This window comes from Phlebotomus papatasi, chromosome 2, assembly GCF_024763615.1.
Source record: "Phlebotomus papatasi isolate M1 chromosome 2, Ppap_2.1, whole genome shotgun sequence".
NCBI classification, from domain to species: Eukaryota; Metazoa; Arthropoda; class Insecta; order Diptera; family Psychodidae; genus Phlebotomus; species Phlebotomus papatasi.
This window is the reverse complement of record NC_077223.1, coordinates 73202119-73213477: the sequence shown is the minus strand read 5'-3', so window position 1 is coordinate 73213477 and position 11359 is coordinate 73202119. Positions and strand designations below refer to the sequence as shown.

General features: G+C 32.8%; 1 protein-coding gene across 1 annotated transcript; it reads left to right on the top strand.

Annotated features, from left to right (window-relative positions):
* Nucleotides 1-2647: 2647 nt before the first annotated feature.
* On the top strand, nt 2648-6125 carry LOC129804353 (retinol dehydrogenase 13-like). The gene is made up of 3 exons (XM_055851602.1): nt 2648-2866; nt 2927-3709; nt 5665-6125. Exons 1-3 carry the CDS (start codon nt 2781-2783, stop codon nt 5768-5770), a joined length of 975 nt encoding a protein of 324 aa, XP_055707577.1. The 5' UTR covers nt 2648-2780; the 3' UTR covers nt 5771-6125.
* Nucleotides 6126-11359: the final 5234 nt, after the last annotated feature.

Here is an 11359-nt window from a genome sequence, read left to right as displayed (position 1 = left end):
TATTTTATTAATGACATTCTTTACTATTACATTTCCTTATCATTTTTTACTAATCTTTTTGTATTTGTTCATATTTCTGACTATAATCATTTTACTTAACTAAGGATTGACTGAATTGTATTACAATCCGTAGGGCACTATACAGGGGTTTTCGGAATTATGCACATTTTTTAATATATAGGGGAGACTGGGGTAAAAAGTCACAAAACGGATGTTTTACTTTTTTACAAGCTGCCCCAGAAATTTGTAATTAGCGCAGTATTATAGGAAATTTACTGCTCTACAATTTTATGAAAGTCATTTTCGTCTATTGTGTAAGAAAATACATTTATCGAGATGTTTTATAAAAGGTAATTTTGTGACCATTCTCAAAAATGCTGGGGCAAATAGTACCAGATATGGGATATTATCATATTTTGATTTGCTTTATTATGGGCTTTCGTAAATTTAAAACAATAGCTATTCTCAAAAAAAAAAAAATGTTTTGTTAAACAAACAAATGGATTTTGTTGAAATTTTGTCAAAAGGATGTTATTTACCAATTTGACAAAACTTTTTCTTGAATTTTATATCGAAAAACACCATTTTGACAAACTTTTAACAAGATCCAGTTGGCCGCCGATTTGACAAAACTTTTCCATATTCTGTATGGAAGAACATCCTTTTTACAAACTTGTGATGTTAATTTGACAAAACATTTTTTTCAGACTAGGTGACATATTCTCATAGGAAATTTATTCCTCTACACCTTTTTAAAACCCAGTTTTCTCTATCTAAACGATAAAAACGCTTTTCAAGCTATTTTAGAAAAAAACACACAAAAGACTGCAAATCGTTTGACCAATGCAAAAAACAAGCGGCGAGACATGATAATAACGTTTCTTTTCGCCGTGAGACATCAGAAATTGCTTCGCTTTTTTGTTACTTTTTGCTCTATACCTTTTGTTACTTTTTACCCCAAGTGGCCATTTGTAATAAAAGGATTTCTGGAGAAAAGAACTTTTGTGAAATTCTAAAATATATATAGCGCATTCGTATTCAAAGAATCCAAGTTATTTAGAAAATATTCACCACTGCATCAATTTTGGAAAATAAGTAGGTAATAATTGTTATCTTCTGCAAGGAAAATACAGTAGACTCTTCGATATCCGGCTGACTGGGGGACAAATGACATTTAGGTTTTTTGAATGATCAACGGTTTTTCTATTTTGTGCAGTGTGAATTTATTTTCTGTCTGACAAAGAAAAAGAGAATTTTCTTCATGGTGTGCTTATGTTTCATTTTTTATCACAATTATGTATTAAAAACTTTGATACAATGTTAATAATACTTTAATTCACTCTGGACAAACTTCATGTTTAGTGAAAATAATTTTGAATATATCAACCGCCAGTGTTTGGCAGCTGTCACCCGGATATCGAAGTGCTGGATATCGAAGAGTCTACTGTATTTCAAAAATAGGGCTAAAAATTGCGATATTTTTTTATTTTCTAAATTTCTTGTTCGAATTCTAAGAAACTTACGACATCGAAGAAGGCCTATGGAGGCTATCTATAGAAAAAATTTTGAGCCGCTATCTCTTTTATCTTGGAAGATATTGAATTTTGAATTTTTCGATTTGTCACTTTTTGCCCCAGTCTCCCCTATATATTAAAACGTACTTCAAAAATGATTTCGCAAATTGGTTCCCAACGGTAGACAAACTTACATAATTTCGTGTGCTGTGTTTGGCCTGAACCCCCTTTAACCCATTCCTTACCATGGTATTATACATCATACGCAAATTGAGTGATTTTAGATGATTTATTTCTAGGCAATTGATATTCGAATTGCTGTCGGGAATGGACTTTTAGTTACTTTAGTCCTTCAATTACTTGGAAAAAATAGCCCGACAGAGATGGAAATACATTTTGTTGTTCTTTTCTCGCTTCGCGTGAAGTCATGCAAAATTTTTTCTCAAAATGGCGGACGGAAAATTCGACATCCCGTCGAATTTGTTAAAATTGGCCTTCATCCTCTTTCCTGATTTGAATTCTGGTTGCCAATTTGTTTTCTTGGATAGTTACTTTATCTAAATCAATAGAGTTTGTAATGAATTAATGTACAGAATTTAAATTCAGTGACCGTTAAGACGCATGTTTGAGGGCGGCTCCCCGCGCCCCCATAATGGATAACAATTTTTTCTTTTCAAAAAATTCATCTATTAATCTGTAGGAAACTAATCCCAAAATATGAACATTATATCTCAAGTATTTCTGGTACATTAACTGAATGGGTTAAACTATTTTTCGATTATTCCTAACGATTCTCATTTACTAATCACATCGTTTTTTTTTTACTAAGTTAGAGCGGTCAGGGCCTTTATCATTTAGTTAAAGAATAAATTGTTTCAATATAAATATTACCTATGATCTATTTTAATAAAATAAACTTCCCTTAGATCTATTTTGAAGCTGTAATTAAATTAAATTTGTGTACTCACCTGAATACTAAAGACTTTCCAGAAATTTAAATAACATCCTATTTTTAATTTCAACATATAGTTTTTTCTATTTCTTTCGCTTTTTTTTGTGTTCAGTGAAATTTTCATGAAGTCAGAAACCCAAAATTTATTATAATTTTACCAGAGAGTTAGGAACATGTGAATGAAGAGAATTTGCTTTTTTTAACGCTCTGATGAATCGATTGGGACTTGGTTCTCATTGTGCCGTCCAAGAGACTAACAGTCTTTGCTCAACTCGTGCCCAAGACACTTGTGGACACAAAAACCAGCCTCAAGAATGGATCAGAGTAACGAAGTGTGGAAAATTGTTGGTATATCTGTGGCAGTGATTGTCTCAGTGATACTACTTTTGCTTCTTCTAAGGTGATATTTTGGTGGTAATTATTTAGGGAATCAGTGTTAGCTAAATTGTTGAAATTCCAGGAGATACATGCAGGGCAGGCAGTTTGGGAAGGAAAATGTTCGAATGGATGGAAAAATCGTTGTGATTACTGGTTCAAATACGGGAATAGGGAAGGAAACAGCCTTGGAAATGGCCAAGAGAGGAGCTAAAGTATATTTGGCATGCAGAAATCCTCAGAGAGCTGAAGATGCTCGTCAGGAAATTGTTGAAAAGTCCAATAATGTAAATGTGTTCGCTGCAGAACTCGATCTTGCATCCATGGAATCCATTAGGAAGTTTGTGGAGAAATTTAAGTCTCAGGAACAACGTCTGGATGTTCTGATAAATAATGCTGGACTCTATTGTCCACTGCAGAGAACTAGAGATGGGTTTGAGATGCAAATTGGGGTAAATCACTTGGGACATTTTCTCCTCACGAACTTGCTGCTGGACATTCTCAAAAGTTCAGCTCCCAGTCGGATTGTTACAGTTTCTAGTTTGCTGCATATGTTTGGTGGGATTAAAAAGTACGATCTGAACAGTGAGAAATCATATAGCGCCTATTCAGCCTATTGTCAGAGCAAACTGGCTAATGTCCTCTTTACGAGGGCTCTGGCTAAGAAATTGGAAGGTACTGGAGTGACTGCGAATTGTCTCCATCCGGGTGTTGTCCGAACAGAATTTGCACGATATGATACTCTATTGAGTTTCCTGCTGAAACCCTTTAGCTGGATCTTACTGAGAACCCCCAAAAGTGGAGCTCAAACGTCCATTACGCTGGCAATTGATCCGGACTTGGAAAAGGTATCCGGGAAATACTTCAGGTTAGTATTTGATTTTTTTAAGATCTTTTGGCCACACCTCCTTAGAATTTATGATAAATTTGAGATTTACATAAGACTTGAATATTTATTTAATTACTTAAACTTTAAATCATATCATAAGCAGAGAAAATTCTGGGATTACTACGACGCTAACAGATAAACCACGCCCTGATTTTCAATCTGAGAAAAATAGACCACGCCCCTGGCGTTTCAAAAGTTTTTAGGGAAGGTGGATGAAACATCCAATTTAGACTTGAGGTAATACGTATAAGATAAATCACAAATTTTCACAGAGAGCACGTTTTCACGTCTCACTCAAGCAACTCCCAAAACAGGTTTTACAAGAAGTGCGTACAAGAACAAGAAACCTACGTACAAGAAGTAGGTGAGTTATCTGATAGGGCGTAGCATTATGACATTTTTCTATGCCCACACTTTGATGAGGGTAGCATTCTTAGAAGATGTAACAATTATCTTTTAATAAGCTGTAAAAATTGAACTGCATTTAACCAAAAGCCACTGAAAGGACGTCGATAAAGAAAATATAGGAGGAGCTTATTCGTATCAAAGAAGAAGAAAGTAAGAAATCTTCGAAGAAAGGTATATAAGAAAATTTGCAGTAAACTAAAGGAGCTATAAATGTTACAGATTGTAGCTAAAAATTGAAACTTTGGTAGGAGGCAACACATTCATTAAGTCGACGAGGACTATTAGTGGGCGTGGTCATATAGTGGACGTAATGTTCTTACATTTTCCCGATACTTTCTATCATTAAAATAAAAAAAAGTAGTTTTATCAGGAGGTGTTATAGGGTAAATTAAGCTAATTCAAAACCTGCTCTAAATGGAACTTTTTGCTACTCCAAATGGAAATGTCATTGTTTTCATGATAAATACAGTACTGAATTACTATATTTATATATTTTCTATACCACAGTTTTATTATTAATTTAATTTTGCTCCAAATAAAGCGAAAATCCATTCATATTCACAAATTATAATTTGTTAATTTCTCAGAAAAATTAAAAGTGTATCTTTTCAACATCGAATTTTTCATCGATCGACCATGTTTTCCAATGAAAAACACAATGAGGTGACCGTTGTTTATTCTTTTTGTTTAATATTTATGTCATATTTCTGGATAATTTTAGTTAAATTAAGTGCTAATCTTTATTGTTAACAGTACGTGAAGTTTTCAAATAAAATAATAACCAATTTCGTGAACAAGAAGGGTGTTTCTGAGGTATCTCCAAATGCTTCAATAGGAAACCCCGGAAATATGCTTTTTTGGAGAGACTATATTGTTTTAGATAAGAAAGATGAAAAGACCAGGGATTAGAACAAATCCTGCACTCAAGAGCTACTAAACAAGGTTTTGAAAGCCTTTCGTCGCGGTTTCACTTACACTGTCTCCAATTAGAAAATTTCCCTTGTCTCCATTTAGATTAATATGTTTCCAATAGCAGCATTTTACACTCGCGTATTTTTTCTTGTATTTAAGAAATTTTCAAATTATATCTAAAGAATTTTCTCTAAACAGTAACATTCTAGAAGAGTCAAGGAGCAAATTTATGTAGTTCTCTTCAGAAAAAATATGAACTTATTGTGTTGAATCTTCTGTCAAAATTAAAGCGTCTGAAAATGGTTTTGAATTAGGACATTTACCCTAATTACTCTTTTATTAAATATTGAAAAATAAAAAAGTCTGAAGTGTATAGCCTATGCTATTGAAGGGGGCGTGGCTAAAAGAAACATTTTAAAGAAATCTTGCAATAGAATAAACAAGATTCACCACAATCTAATCTAAGTGATTAGAATTCTCGTGAGTCTCGAAAAAATCAAGGAATTTTTTTACTGTTCCGAAAGATATTTTATGAGTTCCCCCTTGAATAAGGAGCACTGAATGCTTTCCTCTCCAGAAAATCAATCAATATAAAAATACTTTACATATTCCAGTGACTGCAGAGAAGCAAGTCCAGGAAGGAATGCGAGAGATGACGAGTTAGCTGAATGGCTTTGGACAGAAAGTGCTCGATTAGTTGGCATTGAGGCAGTCCAATAGGTGAGAATTCCGTAAGATTACCACACCAACGTGCAAGTCATCATTCAACATCAACAATCTGGCAGTAATTTTGGAGTCATTAGCTGTGAGTCCAGAAAATATTCACACAAAAAATAACTTAAGTGTTCTTCAAGGCCTCCGAAATTCTCGTGGACCTTTTTTTGCTGTCCAAAAACTATGATTAATTCATATTTCACGTGTCACAAGGCAGCATTAAATAGTTCTAAGTGAGAAAAGTAGGAAAAAGAATTTTCTGCGCACTGATGAAGAATCAATAGAGATTGAAATAGAAAGAAATGAGCTATTAACCATTCTTTGTATTTACCAAATAAAATTAAATTGGAAACTTCCAAAATAGTCGTCTGAAATAGGAATAATTTCAATGGAACTTCATTAAGATTTTACGCTGATCTATTGATTTTTTTTTGAGTTCTTCCAACACTAATAAGCCTAATAAGTCATACAAAAAAAAATTCTGAAAACTTTGTCTCCTAATGGAATTATTTGAAGTAAATAATTCTAAAATTTTCCACAATTGCTGCCCATATTGAAGTTGAGGATGTTTCAATAGACAGAGAAAGGGTCAGTTTGTTTGGGGAGAAGAAAGAAGCAACAGGACATCCAGTGTGATATTTGTTCGAGCGTGACGAAGAATCATTACGAATTTAAGGTGAATTAAAATTTCTATGGAATAGTACAATGAAGAATTAGGACAAGCAATTGGGAACATTGATACTGTTTAAATTTTTGATGAGGTGCTCTCTTTTGCAGGAAAATGTGAGAAAATCATTTAAAAGTTCATTACCACTGATTCGAAGAAAAATTGAATCAGACATTTACTAATCGATTCACATGCCCATTGAAGATTTTAATAAAAACGCTGAAGCATTTTTTTTACTGGATTTCTATGTAATTCAATCAAAAGTTAATGTAATAGTGTTTAACATTACAATTGGATTTGTAGGTTGTTTTTGATGAATTTGAAGTATAATGCTTTATAACTTTATTTGATATAGTTCATGAAATAGAATGAGCAAAGGAAGAACTTCTCATGTCTGTTATATCACAACAAAATCCTTTTTTTTCCTTTATTGTACGGAAAACAATGATTAGGGTAAATTCCCATCAGTTTTCTACTAAACCGCTTTTGGGCTTTAGCTGTAAGTCTGTCTATAGCATAGATGAGATTATTTAATAAATTGGTATAGAAATATTTTATGAAACTCAATAGGAGAGATTGGGGCAGTAATAAACGGGATATGGAAATTTCGTATTTTACATTTCGTATTTTACATGTTCGTATTGCACATTTCGTATTGCGGAAACTTCGTATTCTAGTACATTTCGTATTTTACCATTTCGTATTTCATATTTCGTCTTTCATAAATTTTGTGCTACTGATAACTTTCCAAAGCACAGAAAATTTCTCTTTGTCCCAACAGGCGATACTGATATCTTCCAAAAACACAGAAAATTTCCCTTAGCCTCAAATAGGCAATACTGATAATTAGAGCTTGAAATTCGACTTTAAACTCAGACCCGAGGCTTATAGCGCCCTTAACCCCATAAAACTGCAATTCTATTATTTTATTGTTGGATATGCTTGTGTAAAATGTGTAAAATGAAATGTTCAATTTTTGTACAAAATGCATGAAATACGAAATGGTGAAATACGAAATGCACTAGAATACGAAGTTTTCGCAATACGAAATGTGCAATACGAACATGTAAAATACGAAGTTTCCACAAACCGTAATAAACATGGGGTAGCACGAAACACTGATATTTATGTCGACACTACTTGGACTTTTGTCGACCACTTCATCAGTAGACAAAGATCCCTATTGTAGCCATTAATTCATATAGTTCTCGTCTTTTAGAGTCCAATATCTAATATAAAATATTGCAGTGTTTACTGCTACCCCATGTTTACTTCTGCCCCAATTTCCCCTAACGATACAGCTTATAGGGTGTTGCTTGATGAAGAGATATGGGTATCATTTGTTATACAAAATATTTTTATAGTCGTGCTCTACAAATCATCCTTTGACACCAGAACCCTAGATTATATCGTTAAGATAACACAAGTTTCACAAAATATGTCTACCAATTTCATCGTAAGATAATATCAGAAACTCGACGTAATGAACCATAAGTTTCCTTGGGAGAAATTTTCAGAACACGCTGAGTAACAAGAAATTTACGCTACATTTTTGATCCCACATTCGGCTGTAGTAATGCTATTGGTTTTCCGAATCGGTTGCACTAGATTCGGTACAAGTTTGATAAAAATGATCAGTAAAAAACAGTTTAGTCAATGTATATATTTACATTCATCCAAAATAAACACTAGAAAATCAATTTGGTCAGAAAAGAATATTACAATAATTTTGGCTAATAGTAAAATCAAATTAAAGCGGCGATCAATAATAGACTTTCAAAATTAGCTTAACCCTCTAACGGTGTTTTCTTTAATATGCGAAAAAAAAGTTCTAAAACAATGTTTTCTAGGATAATTATGTTCCAATAAAGTCGAAAAAATCATCCATTCTTTATTATCTTTTTTAGTTTAGCCGCTAGGTGAGAAAATATAAAAATTTTTTGAAACTCTTTTTGCTTCTAAAATTCACATTTTTAGTTTTTTCAAAATTTTTTAAATAAAATATACATAGTAGAATGACATATCTTTCAGTAAAAAATAAATTTATTTTAGTCAGATAACTTTAAATCGGTATTTTTATGGAAATTGAAAATGAGTTTTTTTGCACAAATATTTTTTGTTGCTTTTTCTCTGACCTGTCACACAAAACTGGGAATATCAACAAAACGAAGAGTCAAAATGAGTTCAAACTTTCAAGAAATGTTTATAAGACTATTAACAAGGACAATATAGCACTTTTAAATAAATAAAACCTTTATTGTCGCTGTAAATGTGATTTTTGTAAAGACCGCCTGGAGGCGGTCTTACCCGTTAGAGGGTTAAATTGTAAGAGTTGAATGTATTTGACTTCTTTTACTGAAAAAACTTTAATTTTTTGGTTAAAATTAGTTTAGTGACAGTTCTTAATTTTCTCTTATTCGCCTTTTTAATGACATATGTTTTTTTAATTATATTTTTATTTATTTATTGTGTAAGATTTTTCTACAGACCAAAGTTGCTAAAAGTAGGAGAGGTGGGACTACATTGAACTGATACTACATTTTGAAAACGTTATGTTTTCGCATATTTTTAATGGAAACTGGACTTTAATATAATGTAATATAGACTAAACAACTGTGGATCTTAATTAAATTTTGGCGATTATGGCTCTAGTCCAGCTTCCATTAGATAGCGTTTTCAATGAATCCTCAGATCAATGTAGCCTCACCTTCCTTTACATAATAATAATCAAATTTTATTCATTCTTTTCTAGGTTTATTATAAGTTTGAACTTGAACCTCTCAAGAACGTGTATTTCTCAACTAATTTCGTCTATCTTAGATTTATTCGAAAACTTATTATTTTTTTAATAATTGAACAGTTACACCGATTTAGAAAAATATTCAAACGGAAATTGACAAAATCTTGACGTTTTGTATGGCATTTGAGCAATGAAGAATTACAATAGACTCACGCTTATCCGTGGACTCTTTTTCCGGGTGACATAAAAAAAATCCGTGAGGCAGTTGAATTTTCAAAATTTTGATGACACATTGTTCCCGTTTTGGGTTTTTTTTGTTAAGCAAATGTGCTCTATCTACTGTAATTCTTACTCACTGTAACTTTTTTGGACAGTAAGCATGTTTAGAGAGACTGTCGGATTCAGTCAGATCAGGACTCACTCGATAAATTTTCAATGTAAACAAAAAAATCGTTGGATTTCAAACAATTTAATGGGTATTACTCTCAAAATCCGTATGACATTTTGGTCCCGCTTTCATGGATAAGCGAGACTCTACTGTAATTCGATCAACAAGAAACGAATTTGATCACTACTCATCAAAGGAGAATTTTATGCCTGTGGCATAAGTTTTAAGTCCGGAAATTTTCACGAAATCAAAATTCACATCTCTTTCATTCTCCAACATTTTGCATATGTCTATTCACTCTTCCACACTCGAAATTGGATAGAACTAAATTGAAATTATCGTGATGTCCAATAGAAGAAGAGTGGTAAAGAGTCAGATACACGGTAAAAAAATTCGGCACGTATTTGTTCCAAAAATTAGCTCGTCCACGGACACCATAGTTTTTGGCACAATATTGTTCATTTTACGAGACTCAAAAAGATAATCAATATTGGTAACGAATTTGTTCCAAAACGTAGCTCGTCCACAGACACCGAAAATTTTTGGAATAAATTTGTACCTTCTAGGACAAATAATAAGATACCCAATATTAGTAACGAATTTGTTCCAAAAAATAGCTCGTCTAGTATAAAATCGTATCTCTCCTCTCACTCAGTCAGCTGTCACCAACGAAGCGAAGAGGATGCCAAATCTGTGGCAATTCTCGTGCTACATGGTTTCACATTTTTAATTCGAGATTCCCTTCCTCCTCCTCCATGATTTCGTCATGCACGCGTATGTATAAAACACTCTTAAGTTGATTTATATTTGATGTTCCTTATGAACTTTCGCCACCGAAATCCATCTCGACTGAAGTATAAGCCTTAATTGTAAGACGAAATCACTTACACGAATTTGTTCCCGGCAATGGGAAAAAAATTCCCCATATGAGTAACAATTTCGTTCCAAAAATTACCTCGTATTAATTTTACACCTTTTTAAGGGTAAAATTAACATGAAAAAGGGTAACTTTAACCCCTAATACATCTAAAAAACATGATATTTACACCGATTTCGGATCAATACTGCAGGGTAAAATAAACATTTCCGGAATGTTATTTTAACTTTATCGGATTTCTCTCAGTGAAGGATGTTCCAATATTTTGGTCAGTGTAGAAAAGTTTTTACCGTGAGATTTAGATTTTTTTACTGAAGAAACTGTTTGCTCATTCTACGTGTGATAATAAATCTGACTATCAGATTTTCGCGATAAAAAATACCAGAAATACCTTGTCCAAATGCTAATAACATTTTATGATTCAACAATTCATTAAATATTAAAATTTCACGCATTCTCAAATGATAAGAAATCCCATCAGCATAAAAAAACTGTTCGAGCGCTCATAGTGCATTTCTAATTTATATCAATTTAGTAGATTGGGAATGACTTTATTTAAATGTCACCCGAAACTTTTCCACCAAAATACACAGAAAAATAGTATTAGAGTAGAATATAGAATTGTGTCTGAAATAGAAAATTCAATAAATGAGAAATTCCCACTAGACAAAACATTTCAAGCACTTGTTTCATGATCTTTCCACTCGAAAAAATTCATGAATTATTCTAGAGAGACTTCCCCCCTTCAAAAATGTCCAAAACAGATACGCATATCGTGGAAATTTATCTAATTAGCAGTCACGCTCGGGAAAAGGGTCACAGAAGCCCAAACTCAAGTGTTTGGTCACCAATTTGAGGTGCGTCTGCGGCGTTGAGATAACGAGTCATTGGCTTTTGCACTTGAGTGCAATATTTGGTTACGA

Excerpts from the sequence above, each read along its gene's own strand:
- LOC129804353 (XM_055851602.1), top strand. The coding sequence starts at position 2,781 with ATGGATCAGAGTAACGAAGTGTGGAAAATTGTTGGTATATCTGTGGCA. Across the intron at positions 2,867-2,926 it reads CTACTTTTGCTTCTTCTAAG|GAGATACATGCAGGGCAGGC; the intron begins GTGATATTTTGG and ends TTGAAATTCCAG. Across the intron at positions 3,710-5,664 it reads GTATCCGGGAAATACTTCAG|TGACTGCAGAGAAGCAAGTC; the intron begins GTTAGTATTTGA and ends TACATATTCCAG.